At 46.0% G+C, this 25,461-nt stretch overlaps 1 protein-coding gene across 1 annotated transcript in view; it reads right to left on the bottom strand.

The window, feature by feature from the left end:
• Positions 1 to 1,285: 1,285 nt before the first annotated feature.
• LOC144129807 (uncharacterized) overlaps positions 1,286 to 25,461 on the bottom strand; it is a 76,291-nt gene continuing 52,115 nt past the window's right edge. The window contains exons 12-20 of the mRNA XM_077663876.1: positions 22,647 to 22,801; positions 16,261 to 16,410; positions 14,904 to 14,940; positions 14,385 to 14,408; positions 12,336 to 12,465; positions 7,503 to 7,754; positions 4,964 to 5,157; positions 2,329 to 2,439; positions 1,286 to 1,873 (exon numbers count right to left, since the gene is read on the bottom strand). Of these exons, the coding sequence (XP_077520002.1) occupies positions 1,697 to 1,873; positions 2,329 to 2,439; positions 4,964 to 5,157; positions 7,503 to 7,754; positions 12,336 to 12,465; positions 14,385 to 14,408; positions 14,904 to 14,940; positions 16,261 to 16,410; positions 22,647 to 22,801 (1,230 nt within the window). The 3' untranslated portion in view covers positions 1,286 to 1,696. The remainder of the gene's footprint in view (positions 1,874 to 2,328; positions 2,440 to 4,963; positions 5,158 to 7,502; positions 7,755 to 12,335; positions 12,466 to 14,384; positions 14,409 to 14,903; positions 14,941 to 16,260; positions 16,411 to 22,646; positions 22,802 to 25,461) is intronic.

The following is a 25,461-nucleotide window of genomic DNA, read 5'->3' as shown; positions in this document are numbered from 1 at the left end:
GTAACGCACGCAGCGCCGTAGCGCTTTGCGTGCGCAAGCACTTGTGTACGCACAGCTAAAAATGTCTACTACCGGAGCTTATCCGATTTACCCACGTAAGGAAGAGGAGGAGGAACAAAAAAGATAGGGGTTAGGGACAAGGTTTATTACAGGTGCGTGGGTTCTCTCGACGACGCCGGGTGACTTGAAGGCCATGCTTCTTGGTGACCACCAGGTCCCAACCCACTATTCGGAGTTGTATCTCCGGGTCAGGGCTGAGTAACGCAGTCTCCCGCCGACTTTGGTTTGAGATTTGGAAGCTCACAGGTGGTGGGTCCTCTGGGCACCCTAATAGGATGTGATTGAAATTTGCTTTAGAATGATAGCAAGGTGACAAGGTGAAGGAAGCCTTCTTTATAGAAAGAAAGGGCTTAGAGTGGGTTAGAGTCGAGAATGTCAATGGGTGGATGGGGAGCCTTCTAGCTACGAAGGCGGTCTACTGGAGAGAAACTTGCTTTCCCACACTGCGCCTTAGAATTCGATTTCGCCTTCGCTGTTTCGCTCCGCTCCTGCGTTGGCTTCTAGTGGGTGGCTACCTTGTGAAGGTTGGAGGTAGGTGGAATGGTGATGGGTGGCGCTTCTGTAGGGTGGAGGCTTCACTCACCGAAGCTTTGCACAGAATGGCGCCGGCATCTTTGTCGAGTGCCACTCGTACTGCTTTCGCAGTTAAAAGGTGAATATCCTGGCAGTGTGAGCATAAAGGCATGAACTGAAGGCTGTGGTCTGCACTTTTGAGAACAACACTGTGCACACTTCTGTGTCAGGACGTGCTCATGAGAGCGAGAACAAGGATGATTTTTTTTTTGCGGCACCTGTGTTCCAAAAACTTCTCAAGAGCTATACGTTGTCCAGGTAGTTGTGGTCCATATAGACTAAAAATGGGCGCTCACATTAATGCGCAGTGCGTGGTTACCATGTGCTTCTGGATCTGGTTCACGTGAGCATTTGGGTGGGCACTTCCACCGCGAAGGCGAGGTGTGGATACTGTTTCCTTTGAGCCTTTCACCTTACCTGCTACCCTTTCTCACCAGAAAAGGACCAGAAGTCCAAGAATATTTTTTCCATGCCTTCCCTGTGCTGCTTTGTACAAAAAAATTAGCTCCTTGTTATGCATTAGCTGTGTCGTAAATTAACAGGAGCATGTAATATATTCGGAATATCTTGCATCGGTATGAGCGGAAGACCAGTCCTTCGTTTAGAGATGTTGCACAAAAAAGCTTTACCTTTTGACCGGACCTTAACTACCAAAGTTAGAGCTCTTCTGATTTAACTGTTCGAGTGAATAAGCTTCTCAGAGAAACGAAAAGGCAATTGTTTGGAGTCAATGCGAATGGTAGCCGGGAGGCTTACAAATATGCTAGAATGTTATCTTTTTTGCACAGAAGAATTTACGGTGGCTGTTTGGGCTCCATGTCTGAAATCTAAAAAACGCACTCTCAAAAGCGATGATAAATAGGGCCGTTCGCAATCTGGCGCGTTATTTAGAGAGCTCTAATACTCTCTACCGGTAAAACGAGTTCACAGATTAAGGCTGAAAGACGCTAGAAATGCAAATATCTGTTTGGGCGTGGTTGCTTCTAAGAGTGCTTCGGTACTAAATAAGACAAAACTTGTTAGAGAAAGCTATACAAATAACAGTAGCACTTTACTGCATTGGCTACTTTGGGGTATATCCGCACTGACGGATTTTTTCTAGATGACTTGCTTTTCCAGCAAAAAAGTCTTCTTGTCGGTCATAGTCGAAGTCTTCCTGAGTTCCACCGTACTCCTTCGGAATCAAATCGGAAGGAATGATGCCAAGAAGTTCCGACAAGTCATTCCGGATGAAATGAAGCTGGAACAGACGGCAAAAAGAACATAAAAGTATGACGTCACAAGACGAGTGATCAGCCACGTATGTTTGTGGAAATGTTTTTGAAGCACACGATCTAGCTCTTAAATTTAATGCAGTGGGGTTATGTTAGGAACACAGATCTGTGCCAACGATTTTCCGTTGAATTCCGGCTAAGTGTCTAATATTTCCAGTCTTGTTATGTCATAAAATGAACTGAATATCTACCCGTACAACCAGCAATTCCCAGTCTGTTGTGTGTACGACTAAGCAGAGTTACATTTTCTTCATTTTGCATTTTCCTTTTTATATGGCATGTTTATCATCAAAATGGAATGAAGCAGCATTTGAACACATTTAAATACACAGTAGAGACCTGCAATGTATGTTTCAATTTCAATCGTGTCTCCTAGCGTGAATGTGAGCCCGCAATATCTGTGGTTTAGTAATGAACTTACTCTGTTTTTTAGTTTCGCTTTCAGGAACGGCTTCGCAATAGCATAAACAACTTCAAAGACAACCGGTGTGTTCAGGAAGTACATGGCCTTTATTCGAGCTGGTAAAGAGTCCTAAAGAAAGAGTGAGACAAAAAGGGTTAGGAAGAGCAGCGATATAATCACTATCAGAGCATTTATGGGTAGCTGCCAGAACATAACCTAGTAGGCGTAAAGTAGAGATCTAAGATATACTCTAAAGCAAGCAGTCAGCGATTAGCCTTCACGTACGTGACAGAAGAGTTTAGTTTTCATTGTTTGTTTCACTGTGCTGGTCCCTCATACTTGGAGACTAATACTTCTCTCTGCCATACTTGAAGATTATTTACCTTCTGAAGTTCGGCCATAAAGTATAAATAAATTTGATTTAGGTAAGTGATGTGCGCGGATTTTATATTGTTCGTATGTGCTCATTAATTGTTCTGGGAAATGCAGGAAGGAAGTGGTTAAGGCACAAATCGGACGCTCAACTATTGACGCGACAGCGTTAAGGCCCCGTTATCCAGAAAATCCGGTGTCCGCGTCAGCGTTGTGAGCAAAATATCACGAGCATGACTCTGGCAGGTGCTGCCTTGAGGGCAACCTAGGAGGCAGGTGGGCCACCTAGGTGAGGTGACCCTGCGGCGTCATCGCAACCTGCCCACCGGATAGTGAGCAAACTGCCCACTATGGAAGGGGCAATTAAATTAATAATTCGTTGCTGGGAAGAGCAAGCTGGACTGCACAAGGCCCAGCACCTGCCATCGCAGGGCCGTGGCGCATCGCTTAACCGCTGCACCTCTGTTCCAGAGGGGGGGGGGGGGGGGTGAGGACTCCCAGGGATCTATGAATGTAAACTAGAGAATCACCTTGCGCATATATGGGCATTAATTACGCTATCGCGTCATACTCTCAATGTGGAGCTTAAGTGTCCGTTCCAATTTTTTTAGTACCTAAAGACTCGGACGAAAGTCTCATCTTGGAGAGTAGAATAGAGAGATAGAGAGAGAAGTGGTAGAGAAAAGGCAAGGAGATTAACCAGTAAAATGTTCCGGTTGGCTACCCTGCATTGGGGGAGAGGGATGAGGGGGGCATAAAAGAATAAGAAGAAGTAGAGAAATGCGGTCCATAGATCAGCGAGTTGAAAACCCATCCGCGCTTGCCTGCTGAGCCAGTTGGGTGGTCGAATGCCGGTTCGCCTTCAGGCTAGTAAAAGATGAAAAAACTGACCGCGGCCGGCAGTCATGGCGGACGCCGTCAAGACAGGCTGGAGGTTTCTTGCCGAAAGACTTGGCAGTGTGCTCGAAGTTCGTGAGCGACCATCCTCGCATGCCTTTACCGGAGCGCGTCTCGCACATGAGGTGAGAAGCCCTGAACCACAGTACGACTGCCCGGCTGACAGACTGCGATCATCAATGTTTATAAGCCGTATAAAAGATGGGACGAGCGTCCAGCTTGTCTCATGACCGCATAAAAATAACAACTCTAAAGATGTAGTATATAAACTCAATTCATGGAGCGCATAAAAAGCTGGTTTGACTACACCCTTCCTTACCGTCTTCAGCAGCGTCTCAGTAGCAACTAATTTATTTACCTGCAGCACCTAGAGGAAACTACTGCAGGGCGGAAAACGGAATATACAAATGGCGAAATAAGTTGGGAACCGGTGAAGAACAAAATTGAAAGAAATGTATGCAAAAAGACCAAACACGTATGCACATTTGGTAGAATATGCACATATTCACGTGGATAACTAGCCCACAAAGAAACATATAAAAAGAAAACTACGAAAGGATGCGCACGCACAAAAATACACGCTGTTTAAATAAAACAAGGAAAAGTATTCAGCAAACACAGAATATTCAGATACGTGATTGCGCACAGACAGCCTAGTATGGAACTTTGCTTTTGTCTGACATTTAAGAACTGGCGTGTTGAAGTAGTGGTAGGAAATAAAGCACTCTTGAACACATTAGTGCGGCACATAATTACACAAAATTATGTTGCGTGATCACATCTTTCAGCGAAGAAATTGGGGGTCACTAAGTTCAGATACTTCAGGACTTCCATTTTATGATAGGAAGCAGGTAAAAAAAAAATTAAGTCAATGTGAAATCACTGCGCGCTTCATGAATCCCGGCCCAATGAAGAGAGAAGAATTGCTGCGATTCTCTTTTTGTAACTATAATCACTACTTTTCAACTGAACCGCCCAGTTTCTGTCTTATTGCTTAATTTATTAACGCTAGACTAATAATATAACCGGAATGCAGAATTAAATTAAAACATAAACATAATTTATACTTGCGCTAGCTTAACGCCAAAAATATAATTTCACTATCAGGCTTCTAAACTGAAGCACTATACTTCAGAGTTTTTTTACATAAGGAAGTCTGCCCCATATCTGATGCACCTTTTAACAATGAATTATACCTGCGCTTTTAATTAATTTATTCAGAAGTACATTATCTGTCTCTGAATAGAAGAGCTGAATTCGTTAGTATCAACGAAGTCAGTCTCAGGTCTTGAAAAAAGTGTTCCAATTATTGTTGGTTTAACTCAACCGTCGCATGTCACAGAATTTCTTGCTCCTGTGCAACAAACCCTCCACCTGCACTCGCCTGAGCAATGGTCAGAGTCCTGCGAAGAAACCATGGCGTCAGTTCCATCAGGTGGTGAGCACCAAAACCTTTCAAGTCAATTACTGCCACGAATCCCCGCATCTGTGTCTCTTCTTCAAGGAGGTGACATTCCATGGCCCACAAACCGCACCTGACTAGCTCTGTCATGGAGCACATCTCTGGTCTCCAGGCGCCTGTAACCGTCAGCGACAGGTCACTTGTTACGTATTTGGCGGTTTACTCTTATTTGGCCTTAACTGCGGCATCTAGCATGAACCCTCCTTGTAGTCACTCCGATACGTTGTTAGGACCAGAGGTCTGGTGATGTCAGTCAGCTGGATAAACGTTTGCGCACGAATCGGTCTGCCTGTTCAAGTGGGGGTCATGACCAAGGCGACTAGGCGCCAAGGGTACATTTGGAAAAGTTAAGCCACCGTGCTTGAACATATTGTTTTGATTTCATCTTTTACTTGTTTCGGAAGACGCTTTGGCCGAGAGCTCTGTTAGCCGAGAAACAGGCATGTCTTATGGATATATATCCACTACCACCCAGTCCCGCTATGGTTACCATGCTTTATATCCGAAATCTTACACCATAGTGGTTTAACCTTGTGCCTGTTAAAACTGGTGTGGAAGAGAAGCAGGTCGGACTAGTTAGGTTTGCATACATCTTTCTGGAAAAACCAAGCAAACTCTAATTCCTGCATAATGGCGAAGAAAAATAATGCATTCTGAGGAGTGGACACGCATGCCCCGTTTCGATCTTTTGATTAAGTGCTATTATTAGCGGAGTCATAATTCTGGCAATGAATGGACGGAAGAAGTTTACCGCGATGCGTCGTCTCTAAAAGGCGAAGATAGCTAACATAAGGTATGGGAGCCGTCAAGACATATTTTACCTTTTGTTTTATGAATGCACAGAGTCACACGAAGAAACCTGAGCGCACATTCTCTTTATACTGATGATAGACCGGCGTCTACTATTACTGCATACTGCACTAACATTGCTGGGATACGCAAGTCTTGTTGCAAATGAAATGAGGGAGATGGGTGCGGCTGTAGTGGCGGAAAGGTGCGCTTTAACCTTCCACGGCGATGAAGGTGCAAAGTTCAATACCTGAAAAAGATTTCTCACCAATTATAAAGTGGTGAGCGATCACATATTAGAAATGTGGCCCCCTTGCATCAGTGAATGATGATGCGTGCCTATATTTGAGGCTGTGAATAGAACTGCAGCCACTCTCGGAGGGGCTGACCACCGGGAGCTGGCGACTTTTGAAGATGCACTGCTGCTGCTTAATTTTCAGAGGGGAGACACAATTCGTGACAAGGCTGGTTACAATTCACGAAGATGTGCAGTTCTGGAAACGTTGAATATGGGTTACAAAACTGCTATTGGCCTTTCGTTAGCACAATTCACTGCAGGCTCGCAGCCACGTAAGTGGGAGGTTTTGTAGGTCCGCCAGACGTGGCCCGGTCAGGCCGCCATTTGTGAGTAAACACGGGTATGTCCGTTCGCGTTTAAACAGTAAACCTCTTCTATTCAGAGGAGGGCAAATGGTTTGTCTACAACTTAGTTCACAACTTGGTTCTAGGACGTCGTAATTTGCCTGAAAAAACAAAAAAAAAACAGGAATAATTCGATTTGTGCGAAGGTTGCACGAGAGAAGACACTCATATATTGGCTCAATCATACAAAAAGTATTCGCCATTAGTTACTATATCGTTTACTGAAGAACGAGTCTGTAAAGCTTTCAGTAAATGACATTTTTAAGGTGGCTTGCTCAAAGGAATTGTGTCTAGCTGTAGGACATATTAAGCTGTAAGACACGATTACCGTTTTTAGAATTGATGCGTTACAGCTGCATTTACGGAGCACGACTCCAGCGCCGACGGGCTTGCGAACATTGATCAAAACGGAGATAGAAGCGCGAAACGGGACCCTTTCCTTAAGGGAATTAGCAAATAATTTTTGATGGAGATTTAATTAAATTTGCCGTATTACGTGGACATAAAAATTGGCAGAGTCGTAACTTGGCTAACCCTGGAATTTAGCGAAAAGCAAGAACGCTTGCTAAGCGTCATAGGCACGTCCATGGCAGCTCCGCTACACGCTCGCGACAGCCGTTCGATGTATATCCATACAATCACGTGGCTATGATGTGGTATCACATGGTCTTACGACACCCCAATCGGATGTCATCACGTGGCTTCACATCACCCCATCGGATTTTCTTAAGGTCAAAGGTCAACTAAAGGTCATGGGCCAAGGGTTCGACCCCATAACTGTGCCACATATGGTCATACACCGCTACCCTGGCTGGCTGAAGGTCGTTCAAGGTAATACTCCGGCCTACGTGACGACTGCTTTACCTAGCGTACTATAGATTTTCGCTTCAAAACGTCTTGAAAACTTTCACTTCAGTGGCTACTGATTTCTACCATTTACACCGTCTTATATTCAAGGATTTACACCACCAACAATTTTGTCGCTTTTAAATGAGTTAAAAATATTGCAACAAGTGTTCGGAGCACTTACCGTAATTGACTAGCGCCACCACCCTCCCTAGCTGGTCCCTGTCTTTGGAGTACATAATGAGCTTGCGGTGCCGGAAGAATGTCTTATACAGATCGCTGGAGGTAGTCAGCTCTTCAAAGTACTCTGGTATGTCCCTGCGCGACCGAAAGTACTTTTTAATGGTTTGGAAGGCGTCCTCAACCTTGTATTTGCGGGTGCGCAAGAACATGAGCAGGAAGTCGTCATCTTGCGGAATTCGAAGGTCGGGCTCTTCTGAAAACGGAGCAGAATAATTGCATTTTAATTTCACAATTCATTCCACTACTAAAGGGACCCAGACGCGCTACTCATTGACAGACCGCCATCTAGAGAACTATATTCTTGGCAGGAAGTTTAATTTATTTTTAAATTTTGTTAACTGTTCTGATCTGTGGCAGAGTGTGGATTTCACTTGCATTTAACTAATACAGCCAAGTTCCAACTCTTTTTCAAAGCATTCGAATAAAACCGGTTTAGTGCGAAATCAATATTCCGAGGCGTAAACCCCGAGCAAGATCTTTCGATGTTTACAATTTTGTGGCGAATGAAATAAAATAAATATAAATTAAATAAATATCCGAGATTCGAAATCAAGCTCGCTGCGGCGCGTACAGATCAGCTTCGCTGGCCACTGCACGAGAGCTCTAGGCTATAGCCGCAGCCGATCACGCCTCGTTCTAAACTGTAACACACTCTCGCGCTGTGCATTGCGCATCGTCTTTTTCATCAACTAATAATACCATGAAACTAATATTCGCGCTTTGAGCTATATGGCGCTAGTGAGAGAGAGATGTGCGCTGCATGCGTTTGCGTGGACAACAATGCTGTGGCAGAAACACGGCACTAGGGCAATATGCGTTGGCGTTGACAACATTTCTGCAGAAACCTGGTACTGGACCATGGAGTAAATTGGCATTGACGATGAAAAAGTTGAAGGCGCGCACAATTGGCTCCGTGGGTCAGTGGACACCTCAATCGCGCTTTCAGGTACGTGCCAGTGGTGTCCACCCGAAAAACACTGTGCTTTCGCACAATACTTCGTGCTTGTCAGTGCTAAACCGCCAGCCATTTTTTATCAAATAAGTGTGAGTAAAGGATATTACAATCTGGAATAGTATTTCAGAGGAATTAAAATTTATTAGCATCAAGCCTTGGAGTGCAGAATTTAACTGCGAAGGGATGATTCATACGAGATGATAATTTTCGAGGTCGCTTCAAGTATAAGCTGGTATCCAAATTGAAGATACGCTGATAGAGCTGATAGCAGTACAAAAGCCTAGCAATTTTCCCCGAATATCCACTGCTCTTAGCGTCAGAAACCAAACCACACCCTAAATTTGTTCAGTAAACAACTCCGGAAAATTAATTAGAGACACCGCCTTCAAGCACCTCTCCATCACTTGTTCCAAACGAAGTATTAGTGCAGCAAGAATGAAGAAAAATTGCTCTTACACATTACACACTGAGCTGAAACCCTTGCTTCACAGATATCGCCGCAGAGGGAATAAGACTTGAGCATTGGCGTAGCAAGTTGTAATAGCCTTAGGTTAGGCTTAAACAGCCCTAGCAAAACCGTGGGATAACCGCTTATGGGAATGAGTGTTATCAGATATCAAGTATGACTAGAATAAGCCGATCAACAAGCAGCCCGCACCCGTATGATTTAGAATGTATCAGCATTAGACTGAATTTTTTTTGAAGAAACCATGTTGCGCATAAAAAGACAACCACAGGAAAGGCCAAAGGAACTAGAGGCAGTGGATGCGGCATCAAACATGCTGAGACGTTCGTTAAATGTGCCACTGGTGTGGTGTATGAAATCCCACTCAAGTGTGGAAGTGCCTACGTGGGCCAAACAGGCCGTTGCGTGAATGAACGCGCAGGGGAACATGCCCGATCCATTCGGAATAAGGAAGGAGCTAACTTGCCTGCTCATTGCTTTGATTGCAGTGGATGCGAGCCTTTGCTTAAGCAGATTAAAATACTAGGCAAAAGTAATAACAAAACAGCGCGTGAGCTTTTGGAGGCCTATCACATAAAAGATAAAGGTGATAAATGTATTAGCGACACTTCCGTCAAACTTTACAATAAGGAAAAGTATTTTCTGCGCACCTGTTGTTGATCAGGAGTTGCTTGGATATACCCCCTCTCTCAACCTCCTTGCTCTTTTGATGTGATTTTGCATACATAAGGCACTTTCGCACAAATAAACCCAGTTGATAGTTTGCGCTCTTTCTGTTCCTTTGGCCTTTCCTGTGGTTGTCTTTTTATGCGCAACATGGTTTCTTCAAAAGCAATGTACCAACTTGCCCAACAAGAAGTTCTTCTAAATTAGACTGAATAGTCTGCTATAAACGCTGTAGTTTTTATATTGCTATGCATTTGCAAAGGAACTTAACATTAGCCAGCTTATTAGCAGCAGTGCGTATAGCTCTTTGGGGCACATATGCCGTAACTGTGCACTTTTGTCGTGTTCCTTAAGCCTGTGTTCAAAATAATAAATATAAATAGAGCACGCAGCCTGAATTTTAGGCACAAATCGTGACTTTTTGTTTCATGGGCAAGGTATATTTGAGACCTACGCAGGCATTTTCATTCCATCGAACAATAGCTGCAATGCCGGCATATCCTATCCACATAAACTACCTAGGAAAGCTACTCACAGTAAAGACTCTAGACTTCGTCTTCAAACAAAATTTCCGCCATCCCACACTAGCACAATTCCTTCGGTCACCATCCTTTGTATCGTTTCGCCGCGACCGCAGTCATAAAACCGGAATCGTAACATCCCACCCAACTTGATTTGCTGTGCCGTTGATCCTGAAAACATCACGCGACTGGAAACACACCATCTGATCAGTAGCAAGCATTGTTAACTCTTTCCTTATCGCTAGAGAATGCGCAATATCAGGGTGGTGTGCGTAAAGGATTTATTCTTCCATAAACTTAAACATTTCGTTCCGTTGTAGCACATCATAATGCCGCTATTAGACGGGTCATTTTAATCACATAACAAATAAACAAGAGGATATGTATGGATAATGAAGAAAAAAAAACATCTTTGATTGGAAATTCTCGACTCGTCCAAAGATCAAGAAGAAAAGCATATTGAGACAGAAAATAGGAGAATAAAAATCCAGAATATATGTTTTTGCGTTACTATATGTCAGAAGCTGAATCAGTTAAAGCCGCGTTTCATTCAGTTTCATTCGACCGCGTAGTATTCAGTTAAAGGGCGGTCGCGTTTCGAGGAAGGCGAAACGCAAAAGGCACCCGTGTGTTCCCGCCGCGGTGACTCAGTGGTTAGTGAGCTCGGCTACTGATCCGGAGTTCCCGGGTTCGAACCCGACCGCGGCGGCCGCGTTTCAACGGAGGCGAAATGCATAGGCTGCCGTGCGCTGTGCGATGTCAGTACACGTCAAAGATCCCGGGTGGTCGAAATTATTCCGGAGACCTACACTACGGCACCTCTTTCTTCTTACTTTCTTCTTTCACTCCCACCTTTATCCCTTCCCTTGCGGCGCGGTTCAGGTGTCCGCCGAGATGTGACACATACTGCGCCATTTCTTTTCTCCAACCGCCAACTCAATTCAATTCAATGAACTCTTCTCGCTAAATTTTCCGATATGTAAATAAAAGGCAAACTGCTCACGCGAAGCGCTTTGCGCTGCTGCACAGTGCAATGTCAAGGTCGACACCGATCGGTGTTGAAGAAAACTCCATACGCAACACTGCTGGTGTCACGGAATCGTTCAGGACATGTTCCGCACCTTCAAAGAGTCTCGGTAGCATCGAATCTCCTCGGCAACAGCGAAAACGCGTGCTACAAAAGGACACCTGTTGGAAATCCAGGCTCGGTGAAGGAGTCACCATTGTCCGAACTAAAATCAGCTTGTGTCGTTGCTACGAAATCGCCAGGACTCCGCCGGTACTTAGCAGAGTTTGTGCGAGACGACGAGGATGCCACATATGGCAGTGATGCTTACAATGATCGATCCGCGTTAAAAACGTTTCATGGGAATTTTACAAACCCTCCTCTTGCGGATGAACAAAAAACTGGATCCAAAACTTAAGTACAGTTCTTCTGCAACTTACCGGACGCGATTACCTAACCAGAAGCAGCGCGGATAGCGGAGAATGAGCCGTTTTGCGTCATCGTTAAAATTGAACAACTTGAATAGGTGCGGTAAGAAAAGAGATATCATCGTGACCTTGTGCCCTGTAGCTTAAATATCATCTTAATCACCTCTTATACCTGTAACTGTGCACTTCTAGCCCACTTCTCTCCACTTTGGTTCATATCTGATGATATATGCATATACAAACCAATTGATGAAGAACTTAACGTTCTCTTGCAGGACAAAGTGAATGGTGTCCAGGCGTGGCGGGAAATGGCTGCTCTCGAGGCCACGTTATAGAGATGGGCGTGGGCGATGTAAACCTTGGAGCGGCCACTCTCGTAGGGTAAACGGGAAAGTGCGCGGTGCAGGTACGGCTCTCAATTCTTGCGGGAGCAGGCGAAATATTTAGGGGCTGTCACGATCTTCTCACGGCAAGGCATTTGTCAAGGGCATAAAAAGTGCAAAAGTGCTAGATGCTTGAGCCCATGTCACAGTACAAGATACATGTAGGAGGACGGGCATTGTACCGCGTTCTAATAAAATCTACTGCAGACGCTGAAGACAGCGCTGCCTGGATTGTGAACTGTCGAATAGGCGTTAGTCACCGGACGGTAATTTGTTTGCGAATGCTTTCAAGTGTTGACACGTCCCCGGGGCTACTAGGACGAGCAGAGTTCAATGTGGCACGCTTCACCTGCAAGCAACAGCCGCAGCTGTGTCAGCGACTTCTGTTTTACTTCGGGCGTTTCTCCTAGTTCTAGCCTCGCCACTGTTTCCAAGTCTTCTTTCGAGCGGTTCTCCTCGTTCGGGTCAACGATCAGTGACTGCAACAGAAAGAAAGACGGATAAGATGATATAATTCATACCGATTAGCAACAAGTAAACATCCTGTTATTATAAATGAGCACAGGACCGATAAGCCGATAGGTAGTGCAGAAGTCGCTACACTGACCGGCACAACGCTATCGAACGAGGCCTATCGCGGCGGCCTATTTTACTATGATAGGCGTGTCGTGAACGTTTACAAAGGTAAGGGGCGTTCGTGTCTTAATACGTCGAAAGAGAAAAATCCTGTACTAATCTTGTTACTGACGATGATCTTATCTGTGCGAGGGCAAGTCTCAGGAGAGTTTTCTTATTTCATGCTTGAGAAAAGGTCTGAACCGGGCGCCTTCGTGGGGGATTTGCCACCTCCGTTAGACACGCGGTTTTGGCGTTGGGCTACAGCGATTCGATTTTGCACAGTGGGCACTTGTCTGGGTATTCATAATACGCTCAATATCTACACTTCTTTATTCGCAAACTAGCCTCGTGCACACGTTTGCGCTTCACCTCGCTGAAATTGCGGAGCGTTGTGAGACATGGTGAAGCGAATCATGCCTCGAATGCGTCGGCTTCTACGAACGTTAGAATGTTGTCAAGGGAGTGTGAAATTTCACTGTCGCGTCCTTGGCTATTTCTGCTGGCCTGCAGACCGGCTGCAGCGAATCACAAATCGTACTTAAGTTAAGAAAGTACTCCCAGTTCAGTGTCCTCAATCGCTGCGCGCTGCTGGTTCTTAAGTAGGGGACTTTATCACTATCTGCTACGCAGGTTGAGTTGCAAGACAACTGCGTCAATAGCCAAACTAGAAAAGGTAACGGTGGTCATTTTTTATTTTGCGAAAACTGAGAATATTCGCGTATTCTTTGTTTTTATAATTGCAGATTCTGCGGTCTGCCCCGTCATGTACTTTGCGGTACGATTAAACGAAGTGGACGATTCCAAGCAGACAAGAAAAACCGTTCAACTTAAGCTGCTTACAACCTAGCACTATTTCACACCACCTGCATTGAAATGACGTCTACAGATGGCGTCAGCGTACCACGGGCCAGACGCTCCGAAAAATATTTACCCGACGCTTCGTGCGCTCGAGCAGTTTGTTGTTGTTGAGCACATCGCTTGTTGTACGCTGAGCTGTCAAGATGGCCGAAATGATGGACTCGAGCCTGCTACAAGTGTTCTGACATGTGAGGTGCTTTGATCATTGGTGCTCACTTGATACGTTGGGGTCAGTAATGTGTTTCAATTTTTGTTAGCAGCGCGCCAGCGCACCGCGAAACGGAATGTAAATGGAGCACGTGAAAGAACACGAACTTCGCGGTCATCAGAAGGGTTCTCGAGCCGTGATGTCATTGTGACCTGTCGACCGACTGGCCCATAAACTTCTTTGCGCCGCACCTACATTATCTGGGGCCTCCCTGAAGCAATTACCGTTGCTGAATGTGATACCGATAGCAAAAGAGCCGATCAGCATGAGGAAAGTTCATGTGATTTTTTTCTATCGGTTAGTGCTTGTAGCTAGCGAGGATTACTTTCTATTGGTTAGGGTCTATTGGCTAATGTGAGTTTGTTTTAAGAGCCGTACGTAATAAGACCAGCTGCACTAACCAGAACTTAAAATAGTTTCTAGATAACTAGAAAGGCTTACGGGAGTGGCCATAGTCAGAAAGTTTCACATCAACCCCGACTTAAGTATTAGGTTCCGCTCTTCAGCTTAACACTTTATATTGCCTAATTATTTCAACTAAACCAGCTCAGTTTAATTACTGTGAGCCAGGAAGAAGTCAAAGGCACCATTTGAGTCGGTTTAAATGAAAAGAACGTTGCTTAGTTCTTTTTTTCAACTTTAAGGATGAATTCACTCTAGAAATCAGGCTTGCAGCATGAGTGAACTCACATTTGCACTGCGACTTTCACGTACCATTGTCGGTTGACGCGCCTCCGGCTTTCAGAAGCCACTCGATTCACGACACACCCGAATGGGCAACCCCACGGGGAGAGATAGCAGGCGGCGTCGCTAGTGGACTAGGAGCTGGCGTCTTGGCTTTCGGTCACCTGTTCCTGCTGAAAAGGGATTCACTTCCATCGCACAAACTCACGTGTATTCACAAATGAAGCAAGCTTCCTGGTCGGCTTTGAAGAGACGCGAGAGGCAGCCGTACACGCGTCCCGAGAGGCGCGGGCGATGTTTACGGTCGCGAGGTCGCCAACAAATGAAAGCAGTTGGCGTCGAGTACAAGCGCACGCACGCAGAGTGGGGCGCGCGATGTACTCTCGCAGTTGCTGTCGGAGGGGTGGGTTGCCGCAGCAACGGCCCTCCTCTCTCACAGCAGCAAGGAGCACGCGAGATCTAATCTTCCTAGGCCAGTTTTTGTTCTTTCAATTTCTTTTTGCGCGGCGAGGTCACGTTGGTCGACACAACTGCGGATATTTTACCCACCTTCCACGCCTTTTTTCCCCCGTGAGCTCCACCAACCCTGCATTCGATTACAGGCTGCTTGGTGTCACGTTAAGAGGCCATATTTTTTCACGTTTCCTTTTGCCACTTCATTTCTGTGCCCCTGCCACTGGTTTCAACAGCCACGTTGCCTATAGCTGGCAAGCTGTGGCAGTCGCCTGTAATGAATCGAGAAATAAATTGTTACTAATTTATATGCTTGGTTTTAAAGGAAGCGAGACAATTTCCACCAGAAAGGTGCAACTCTTACTTGCTGTATGAAAGACAGGAAGAGATAGGATAGAACGAGACTAAAGAAAGAGTGTAATTGGGTAATCACCAGCACTAAGAGAGAGAAAAGGGGTGCAGGAAATGCAGGCAGGTTAACCAGAAGAATGTTCCGGTTGGCTACCTTGCACTGGGAGAGAGGGACGAGGGGGGGGGGGGGGGGGCGTAAAAGAATAAGAAGTAGAGCAATATGGTCTGTATCTGTAGCAATGACAAATTGACAACTAAACATTTTGACAGATTTGCCTGTCTGGTTGGGTTTGAAGACTTATAATGAACTGCACATCTCCAAGCAAAAATCGGGTCTCCAGGTTGCGCACAAGCCCACAAACACTGTTGCGCTTTGCCTGCCTGTTCCCAAAGACCGGCCTCCGAGAGAAAGAGCCCGAGGCATTGTCTACCAAATTCCATGCGCCGACTGCGACGCAAGCTACATCGGCGAAACCAAAATTTTCAAACAAAGAATTCGGCAACATAAGAACGACGTCCGAAAATTCGCAAGAGAGCGCAATCAAGTAGCCGAACATTCCGAGGACTTCGACCATAGAATCAACTTTGAAGAAACCCGCATCCTCGGAACCGAAACAAATCACCACAAGAGGCTCCTTCTGGAATCCTGGCATATCCAAACGACACCGAACAATATCAACCGCACAAAAGGAAACCTGCCCCCAGTATATGCCCAGGGACTTCGCTCTTCAACGCAAGGAAAAAAAGTCGCCATTCAGCACCTCCCTGCAGTGCGCCAGCGTGACTAACAGCCTAAACCCCCTCCCCCTCCCCCGCGCCTTTAGCGTCACGGCTGTCGTTCTTTTCACCCCCCCCCCCCCCCCTTCCCTTCCATACTTAAAAGACGCTAGCTACTGCCCTCAGTCACCCCTGATGAAGGAGCCGAGTCGGCTTCGAAACGTTGGGTTAAAGTTAAAATTTTGGTTGGAGATGAGCAGTTTATTATAAGCAATGACAAATGCACTGAAAGTCGCAGGCCGCCGCAGCTGTAGCTGCACATCTTGAGGGCTGCCGAACGCTGAGACCTGAGTAGAAGAGATCTACAGTCCTCCATCATTAGTACGAGGCATTCATGCAGCGCAGACGTTCCAGTGTGTACAAAAGCTGCTTGCCGTTGCGGCTGACAATGTCAATGACAACGTAAGACATTCCGACTTCTCGGAACGATGAGGCTGGAGGATGCGTTGTGCCAGCTATTGGAGAGCTGCAAGCACTGCATTGAACAAATACAGCATCTGCAGTGCATTCTGTGCAGCTGGCAGGTGCAAGCTGGAAAGCAGCACACGCACGAAAATACCTGGAAAACAAGGCGCACAGAATCGACGCTGAAATTAAGTAAAAAAAAAGCCGCAACACGGAAGGCGCGCTCACCAAGGAGAAGCTGAGCAAACTAATACAGAATAAGGCACAATAAAAAGGTGCAAAACCTGAAACATTAAAAAAAAACAAGTGCAGAACAAAACTTGCCACACAAATGACGCATTGGTGCTCAGGGATACGAAAAGAACGCCCCGGCGGCGTCTTGTGGGCGTTTGGGCTGCTTACTATAATGCTTGGGTACGAATATGTTTGAAGCAGTTGGGGTGACTTTTGAAACGGTATATAGAGTGAAAGCTGCAATTGAATGCGCACTGGCTGCAAATCTGCTCATAGTTGGAGCTATTATACACTCTGGAAAGCCTGGAAGATCACACCCTCAAACCTTGTATCCGCACTGCGTCGTGACAGCCGCTATACCAAAAGAAATAGAAGCACATTAACATTGCAATGATCTGCAAAATAAATGACGTCAAAAACCGAGAACATAAAGATCAGTCAGCGCATTGATTTTTAAATGCCAGGCAATTTCATATTGAATCACAACAACGCGAGATCCCAGGAAACACAGGCTGGATACAATAAAGTATAATTAAAAACAGATCGACTTCACGCTATCAGTAAACTTACAGAGACATCGCGCTTGCTTATAGTTGGAGAAAATAACAGACTCTGAAAGCGTAAGCAGTCACAAAGGCGTCTGGAAGTGTGCGTAAATGGTACTAGATGATCAGTTTTTTTTATTCGTTGTCGTTTGCGCACGCTGCCTGCCCGCGGATTTACGCCTATTTATCGTGTCCCGTGGGACGAGTGATCGTGCATAGATGTTCGCCAGTGCAGCTAGCTGGGTTGTTGGCGAATGGCTGCGATCACTCACGGAAATTTCCGATATGTTCGGGCATCGCACCATCTCGTAATAGCACCATCTCGAAAGTGCTCAGCCATGTTTAGATAGAGCGCAGACGGAATCATTGCTGATTGTGATCCGGACGAGATAATGATAAGAGTGCATAAGTATAAACTGTCCGGTCTTTAGAGGTGAGAGTGTTCAGGCAGGAAATTCCTAAGGCAATAATTTTTGTGGCTGCGTAATAGTCAGGAGCTGCAGTAGTAGCACATCTTGGAAGAAGCGGGAGTTATTGCGGGCTATGTCGAAACGATGTAGGAAGTGCTTCTTCCTGAGGAGTACGTGCCGACGGTGGGTACGCATAATTTTTCTGGGCGGCGATGACATCTAGCGTTAGACATGGTGCCTTTGGATCCTTTTGGAAACCCAAGACAGATCCGCAGGCAGTTGTTCCGCGCGGTTTTCGGGGTCTTAGTTCAGCGGCAGCTGAGGAAATGAACGCCAGCGCTGACTTATTTGGTCTACAAGAAGGGGCTTCGAAGACATTTTTCCGACTTTCTTTCTTTCTTTTTCTTTCTTTCTTTCTTTCTTTCTTTCTTTCTTTCTTTCTTTCTTTCTTTCTTTCTTTCTTTCTTTCTTTCTTTCTTTCCTTCTTTCCTTTCTTTCTTTCCTTCTTTCTTTCTTTCTTTCCTTCCTTCCTTCTTTCTTGCTTTCTTTCCCTCCTTCTTTCTTCCGTAGGCAGGTTGTGTCGATGTCATCAGGTCATGCGATCTCTCTCTACCAATCAATAATTTAATACCCACCTGCTACGATAGGCACGTTGCTCACAATACGGTGGGCTGATGATGTCACAAGGTCACAAGACATGCATGCCAATCCAGTGAGCCGGTTGCCACCTTATACGGTGGGCCGGTTGTGATGAGGTCATAAGATCACGGGACCTCTCCCGCCCAATCAGCAAATTCGTCTCAAACATCGGCCGCATTTCTGTGTGACAACTCTTAAACGGGTCGGGACGGCGTAACGAGCACATGATATGAATATGACACAAGAAATATTATCAGAGGAGCGGCAGAGTCAGGCGGGCATATGGGATTTGTAACTTTGCTGGAATTACCTGGGGATTGCCTGCGCAGAACTTGGTTAACCGGAAATGAATCGGAGAGACCTTTGTCCTACAATGAACGTAGCTGGGCTAACAATTGTGATCGTCATGGTGGGGGTGATTGTTATTATAATAATAATGAGACATTAAGCAAGAGCTTTTACGCGTTGAAGAATGCAATATATAATTTTGTGTAGTGAACGCAGTCGCATTTACGTGTTCGTCTGTGACTTCTGTAATAAATCTGGCCGCCATCAGCTCCCGTGAAACATGCAATTTTGCCTGTGCTGCGAATGTCTACTGCCGAGAAGCATGGAAAACCGCTAATTACAGGCAGGGAGTTAATAAGCATGCAGCGTTTATTTCATCGAATGTGTCCTGGCATAGCTCCAAGAAATGTCTTACGCATCTGACGTTGCGGAAATCGCAGATGTATTCACGAGCCACGTGACTATAAATCTTGCTTTTGCACGCTTCGGAGGATCACCGAAAAAGACATAGAGAGGTGACACGGAGCTGAAACATCATATTGTCACCATGCCTGCCAGATACTTTCTTCACAAATGTTGCTCACGTTGGGGAAGTGGTAGGTGCAGTCAGGCCGGAATTAAACACGAACACACGTATGCAGTATTCTTCTACTTCGCTGAGAGATATTCCTTTGCAACTGGTTTATGAACACGTAGTACGATAGACCTTTTACCTAAAAACACCGATTAGACTAGTTGTACACTGCAGCTGAATGATGACAAGTAAAATACCTTGTTTTGTTGACATACGCTGTTTGCGTTTCATTCCGGCCTGACTGTACATCGCCTTTATTCGCCTACATCGCATCGCCTACATCGGTGCACGTCACGCTAGTGCAGCGGCATTCCGCCGGCGGGTGTCGGCAGCGCACTAGCGTACCGCTCGCTAGGCGAGGCTATGCCTAACCGGATTCGTATCGAAGACGCTGTGGACGGTGCTTTGGAACTAGCCTGTGTCAGTACACTATACATAGAATAATTTTGATTTAAATCAAGGCACAGAGCTATAGCTTAAATTAACTACACCTTTAATTTGCAGTCACCTATCAAATTTAATCCTATCCATAATCCTGTTTTAATCCTGTGTAGCTGTATTTGGCTTATTTCGAAAAAATTCCTGAATTCTGTGGCCTTGTTGGCGGCACCGCTTTAACACACTTTAGCGCGCCGCACATGTTGCAGCCAGGGCTTACGTACTTGTTTCGAGGTCAGAGATCACCGGAGCTCTCAAGGCAAAAAGCACTTGGAGAGAGATATGTGCGCAGTCCTGTCACACTCGTTTCAAGCTGTGTGGTCCATCGAAGTACCCAAGTTGGGCCGCGTAACTTTTGCGTCTAAACTTTTTTCGCGCAGCCTTGTTGTGATACCGGCGTTGCATGGCGCGCTGAGAAAGTTGGCTTGGCGCCATCCCTTCCGCATAACAACTTCGCCTGCTTAGAGCTCGCAGCTTTCCTTGCCGGGAGTCTATGCGATTGTTCGGTACCACAGATCGCAGTTTGGTCTAGTTAACAACAGCGAATGAAGCTACCGATGGTTTTCGTCTCCAACTCTCAATATAATCTTTTAGTCTCGTTTAGCAAAGGTTAGCGGGTGACCCGCTTGTCTGAGCCACGGAGATGATGCAATTTTATCATGCCAGAAATAGGAATAAGGGTAGGGCTGGGGCCATTGCAAATCGTTCAAGGAACGATAGAAAATATTCAGGTGACCACACTCGCTGAGTGTATCACCAATAAACATTGGCTTGGATGGCACCCCCCAATATGCGTCGTTATCCTTCGTTTTTCTGTATTGTATGTACGGTATACACAAAATGTCTGTTTGTAGTTTTAACAGATCTTTGAAGAGTACTAGAACTCGGCCTTATTTTGGATGGAGCAGTTTGAGGACAGCATAATAATTAGATCTGACGCGGGAGTTTAAAGGAAAGCGTGTCAATTATTTCACCAGGACCCAGGACTCGTTTTACACCCTGCGGAAAGTATTCATTGAGAAGGAATTTCATCGAGGAACCATTTCTCTGGGGGGAGAAACACTGTTCTTTAAAGGAACAGTAGCTGAATGGTTCCAACCCGAATGTCTTAACGATATCGCAGAATGATGATGATGCTCATAGAGATCAGCAAGAATTGCAGTGTAATTAACAAAAATTCTAAAAGGCTAATAGTTTGATGAAAGCTTATAATTTATTGAGCTAGTGGTTTTCGGAAGCTGTTCATTTTCTGGACCAATCACTGCGCAAGATCCCTGGTGTGGAGCTTGCGTTCACACTCCCGTCAGGTGAGCTCGATTTTCCTGAATTTCTAATCGCCCACGCAGAGAAGATGAAACAGTTTTCAAAAGGAATAGTTTTAACCGTGCCGGGTATAATTTTTGTGACAACGCCGGAACTCAAGATTTTGACCCGAAAGCAAATTGATTCGAAAGAACGGAGGCTATCACAGTCACGCCTCTTTGCTGCAAGCACAATTGAGTGGTGCGAGAAGGTTAGTCAAGAAATCCCTGTATCTTCAGTGGGTTATAATTAGCACCGGTGACTGGGTTCCGATTGATAGGAATACCGAGTACCTGTGGGCCAAAAACACGTTGCGGAATTGCTATTCGTGATTAGGCTGACGCCCTTTTCTTGGTTTTTTTCCCCCTTCCTCCCTTTTTGTGTCAAGCTTCAAAAACTCTTTCTCATTCTTACCGTCATACTTACTGCGGGTTGGGCAAAGCAGGACTGCTGTAGTTTTAAAACTTCAGCGTCACAGTCGTGGTATTTTATTCGCAAATACTTACCCTCTGTAGTAATGCGCTGCAATTAAAAAAATATTTATTACTCTTCAATAGGCTAGGGAACATAACCATAGAGGCATTCCAGAGGCGTCAGAGCGAAACATAGGAGCTGCGTAGGAAGTTAAAATAGAGGGTAGAAAAGGAATCTGAAGCATGGCATGGTCCTTTATAGCACTCTCCCACGTAGGCGTCAGCAATGCAACTGCATATTGGCAGGGCACAAGATTTTTCAGCGCTAGAACTAGAGCACACGGGTGGAGGCTGTCGTGTGAGCATTCAATGTAAATCTTTGACGTCCGATTTGGAATTTCTACAGCGAAGCTGTTAGGCGCTCGTTCTTGACGTCCACGTCGCCGTATTCGGCGTTGTTGGCGTAACCGGTTGTCCAAGTAGCAGAGCAAAGCGCCTCCTGGAAGGTCGCTGCCACGCGAGCATCCCGGAGGGTGCCTACCAGCGTAAAACACCACTTGAAACGACGCATCGACGTAACACACCTCCTGACCGGTCACAGGTCACCCTGTCATCTGACACGTAGCAGTAGAGCGAAACGTCACCTGAGACTGCGAAAGCGGAAGAAAGGACAGCTGGTAAGTGAAGGCCACGGAAAGATTCCGGAAGTGGCTAGCAGCGTAACACGCCACCTGCCAGCGGTGGCAGATGGCGTGACAGGTGGCATGACCGACTATCGTAATCGTGTGTCAATTTTTTGGTGGTCTTTGGGTTCTGTAGAATAACATATCTAGACATAATGGAAGATATGCGCCTCTTTTTATTTACAGCAGGTCTACATCACCATGAGGACATTATCATGTTATGAAGCACAATCATTTCACTCGTTCGTGCCTCGCAAGCCTCAAATACACGGCTGAAATATAACTTAGTAGCTTTTGAGTACAAGAGCATTCCTCTGACAGTGTATATTCTATGCGTGGACCAAAGCGTCGAGAAAATATTGTGCAATCGAATTCGTGCAAAAGCTATAGACGAGCCTTGTGAACATATTTTGCCTTCCAAGGCAATGAGACACACCGTAATGGGGGCGCCGGCTAGCTGGAATTCTTTAATGGGCATGAAAGACTCATTACAGGATGCTCTGGATTTCAGATCTCCACCAAAGTGTGCCCGCCGGGCAAGTGTCGAGCTCGCGACTTCATGTTTCGTACCAGAGCGTCGTACACAGTGACACTGCTGTTAAAAACTCTTATAAAATACACTTCGCTCCCCCTGAGATCGGGATGTTCCAAAGAAAGTAACAAGGCGTTACCCGCTTCGCCACGCTTGAGGGCAGTTTCTTTAGCCCGAGGAAGCCTTGAATAGAACTTGCTACTCTTTTCTGGCGTCACCGTCCCACTCATTTCTTCCGGTAGCCGCACTGAAGCATTCGTTCGAAGTAATCCGTTTTGCTGTGAAAAAACTGTTCTTGTGCGTAGAAGTCATAATCTTCTTGCGTTCCGCCAAACTCCTTCGGCATCAGTTCAGGAGGAACGACTTCATGAAGCTCCGAAATGTCTCCGGCCAGGTAGTGTAGCTGAAAGTAGGAAAAATACACCGCTCTTTATAGCGCAACCAGACATAACTCTTTGTGCCAAATGGGCTTCGTTACATTACGCGCGCAACATTGAAGCGTTAGCCGACACTGCATGGAAAACTAAGCAGGGGTCGTATTGTGTTAAGATTTAGTTTTCTATTTCTTTCATTCTCTCGTGACGTGAATAGTCACGAAAGCAACACCAGGTGCGGAAGAGCACAAACAATCACAGACACTGCCGGTCTGGTTGCGACGCCACCGCTGTTACCTGCCGCACTCCGACGTTCGTCACCGTCGGCGCAGGCCCGCCACTGACAAATGGGGCGGAGCGCGTTCAAGTAAGTGGCAGCGTGAAGGTGTTACTTCTACGATAAGCACGAAGCCATCCCTCCTGCGGCCTACGTCACCAGGAGGAGCGATTTATTTAGAGTACCATATGAAATGAAAACGAAATTAACTACTGCGAACTAGGGAGCTTACGTGTAAATGCTGGTCAAAACTGGTTGCAAAGCCTTCATTGTTGTATTGATAGCATCAACTCATATGATTCTGAAAACCCCTCTTATATCTTGTAATCTTTTTGAACGCGGAACAAATGGCATCCCAGCTCCTTTTGGAAATGAGCGCTGTCTGAATCCGGGGAGCACGTTAATAGAAAAAAAAGATCAGATTAACTTTGATAATTTTTACGCGCCGAAGTAGTCCCGTGGGTTATGAGACACACTTGTACCAAAATTATCCTCACATACTTTGATATCTGCAGTTCTTTAACGCGAGCCGATATCTCGGCACACACTGTTTAGCATTTCGCCTTCATCGAAATACCATCGTCGAGTCATGTAGCAGAACCCACAAACTTCTGCACAGCAGCACGACACTACCATAGCCACGGAGTCCAACGATACATGAGACAGATACTGCGCCATTTCCTTTCCCCCAAAACCAATTATAATGACAGATCGCTGAAAATAAGTACAGCGTGCTGATCAAGCACGTTTCGAAGCTTGGCTGTTGCCGTCTAGCGGTAGCAACAGACGAAGCAAGGAACTGAGCTACTAGGGGCCGTGGCTTTCAAATCAAGGTGGAGGATACGAATAAACTAATCAGAATGCAGCTACCGTCTTTTCAGAGATGATAATTTCAACACAACTTTACTCTCGCTCGTGGAAGCCGCATACTTGAATACATCGAAAGTAATTGTTGCGTCAGTGGATAAAGCAGCACAAACAACGGAGACGAAGCAACGGACGACTCTACAGCTGACCAGTGAAGTCAAGTCCAGTGAGGTCAGAGCTATAACTCTTGAAGTCAAGCGCTATAGTCGTAGGGTCCTTCGTCCCGCCTGGTGCGTTGCATTTTTCTATTGCTGTAAATGGAGAAACTAGCCCAGACTGCCACCCTAAAAATATGAGCTCTATTAAACCCACTCGACAGAGACAGATTTTGCGGTCAATATGTTTACACAAAGTGTGGTTTTGTACCCAGTAATGCAGCATATATTCAAAGTTTCTATGATGAGCTGTTTGTATATGCCTTTGTCGTTTCAGGAAACAAATTTCTTCTGCACGAAGAAGTGCAGCCCCATGCTTCAGGTGGGGGATACTTTTACGATCTGCGGCTTGCCCCGGGATTCAAATGTGCAGCTTTTAGCCGCCGCGGTGGCTGAGTGGTTATGGCGCTCGACTGCTGGCCCGAAAGACACGGGTTCGGTCCGAGGCGAAGCGGTCGAATTTCGAATAAGGCGAAATTCTAGAGGCCCGTGTACTGTGCGAAGTCAGTGCACGTTAAAGAACACCAGGTGGCCGAAATTTCCGGAGCCCTTCACTACGGCGTCTCTCATAGCCTGAGTCGCTTTGGGACGTTAAATCCCCCTAAACTAAACCAAATGTGCAGCTTTTAGCATGACTTATATCTCCTATTGTCGCCAAACTAAGGCGAGCATCATCCGATGTTGATGGTGGTAAACTTTATTAAACACCGAGCTGTGCACCCCAAACTGGGAGGTGCATTTAGTGTAGAGCACCTTTGGCCCTAGGTGTTGGCTGCGCCCACTGTACCCTCTATAGGATTGAGCTGGGCAGGACGGCCTCCTGAAATTGTGCTGAACCTGAAGCCGAACGTGAGGGCTGTTACAGTATGGCAAATTGAAACGCACTCACCCAGCTTTTTGTCTTCCCGATGAGGACTAGCATGAAGCAAATCATATTATAAAGCTTTCGATCTTTCCTGTGAGGCCGGTATGAAGAAAAAAAAGAAAGACACTTCTCGACGGCATTGCCTCGTTCGGGATTCGCACGAGCGGCAGCGTAAAAGAGGAAGCATTGTTTCTGGATACCTTAGACCACACGGCCATGGCCGCAGCTGCTTGTGCGGTCTGTCCTTACGTGGTTGATTGGTTGGCCTCAAATAAAGATGGCACATACCCGCTACAGGGGAGTGGCCAAGACAAGGGCGGTGAATTGCTGGAAACAGGGGCGTCTAGAGAAGGAAATCGAGTAGTAATAGGAGATCGGCTGACAGAATGGACGACGCAACGACATGGGTCTTGTTAACTGGGAGTGTCCTAACTGGTAGCCTCTCGCCCTATGTGCTCGAAATAGTCGCCTTCGACGTCGTTCATTCCTTCCTTCTGCGTCGCGAGTAGTTGCTAAGGGTTCGAC

This window comes from Amblyomma americanum, chromosome 4 (assembly GCF_052857255.1).
Source record: "Amblyomma americanum isolate KBUSLIRL-KWMA chromosome 4, ASM5285725v1, whole genome shotgun sequence".
Classification (NCBI taxonomy): Eukaryota; Metazoa; Arthropoda; class Arachnida; order Ixodida; family Ixodidae; genus Amblyomma; species Amblyomma americanum.
The sequence above is the reverse complement of the archived record's forward strand: the minus strand, read 5'-3'. Positions and strand labels throughout refer to the sequence as shown.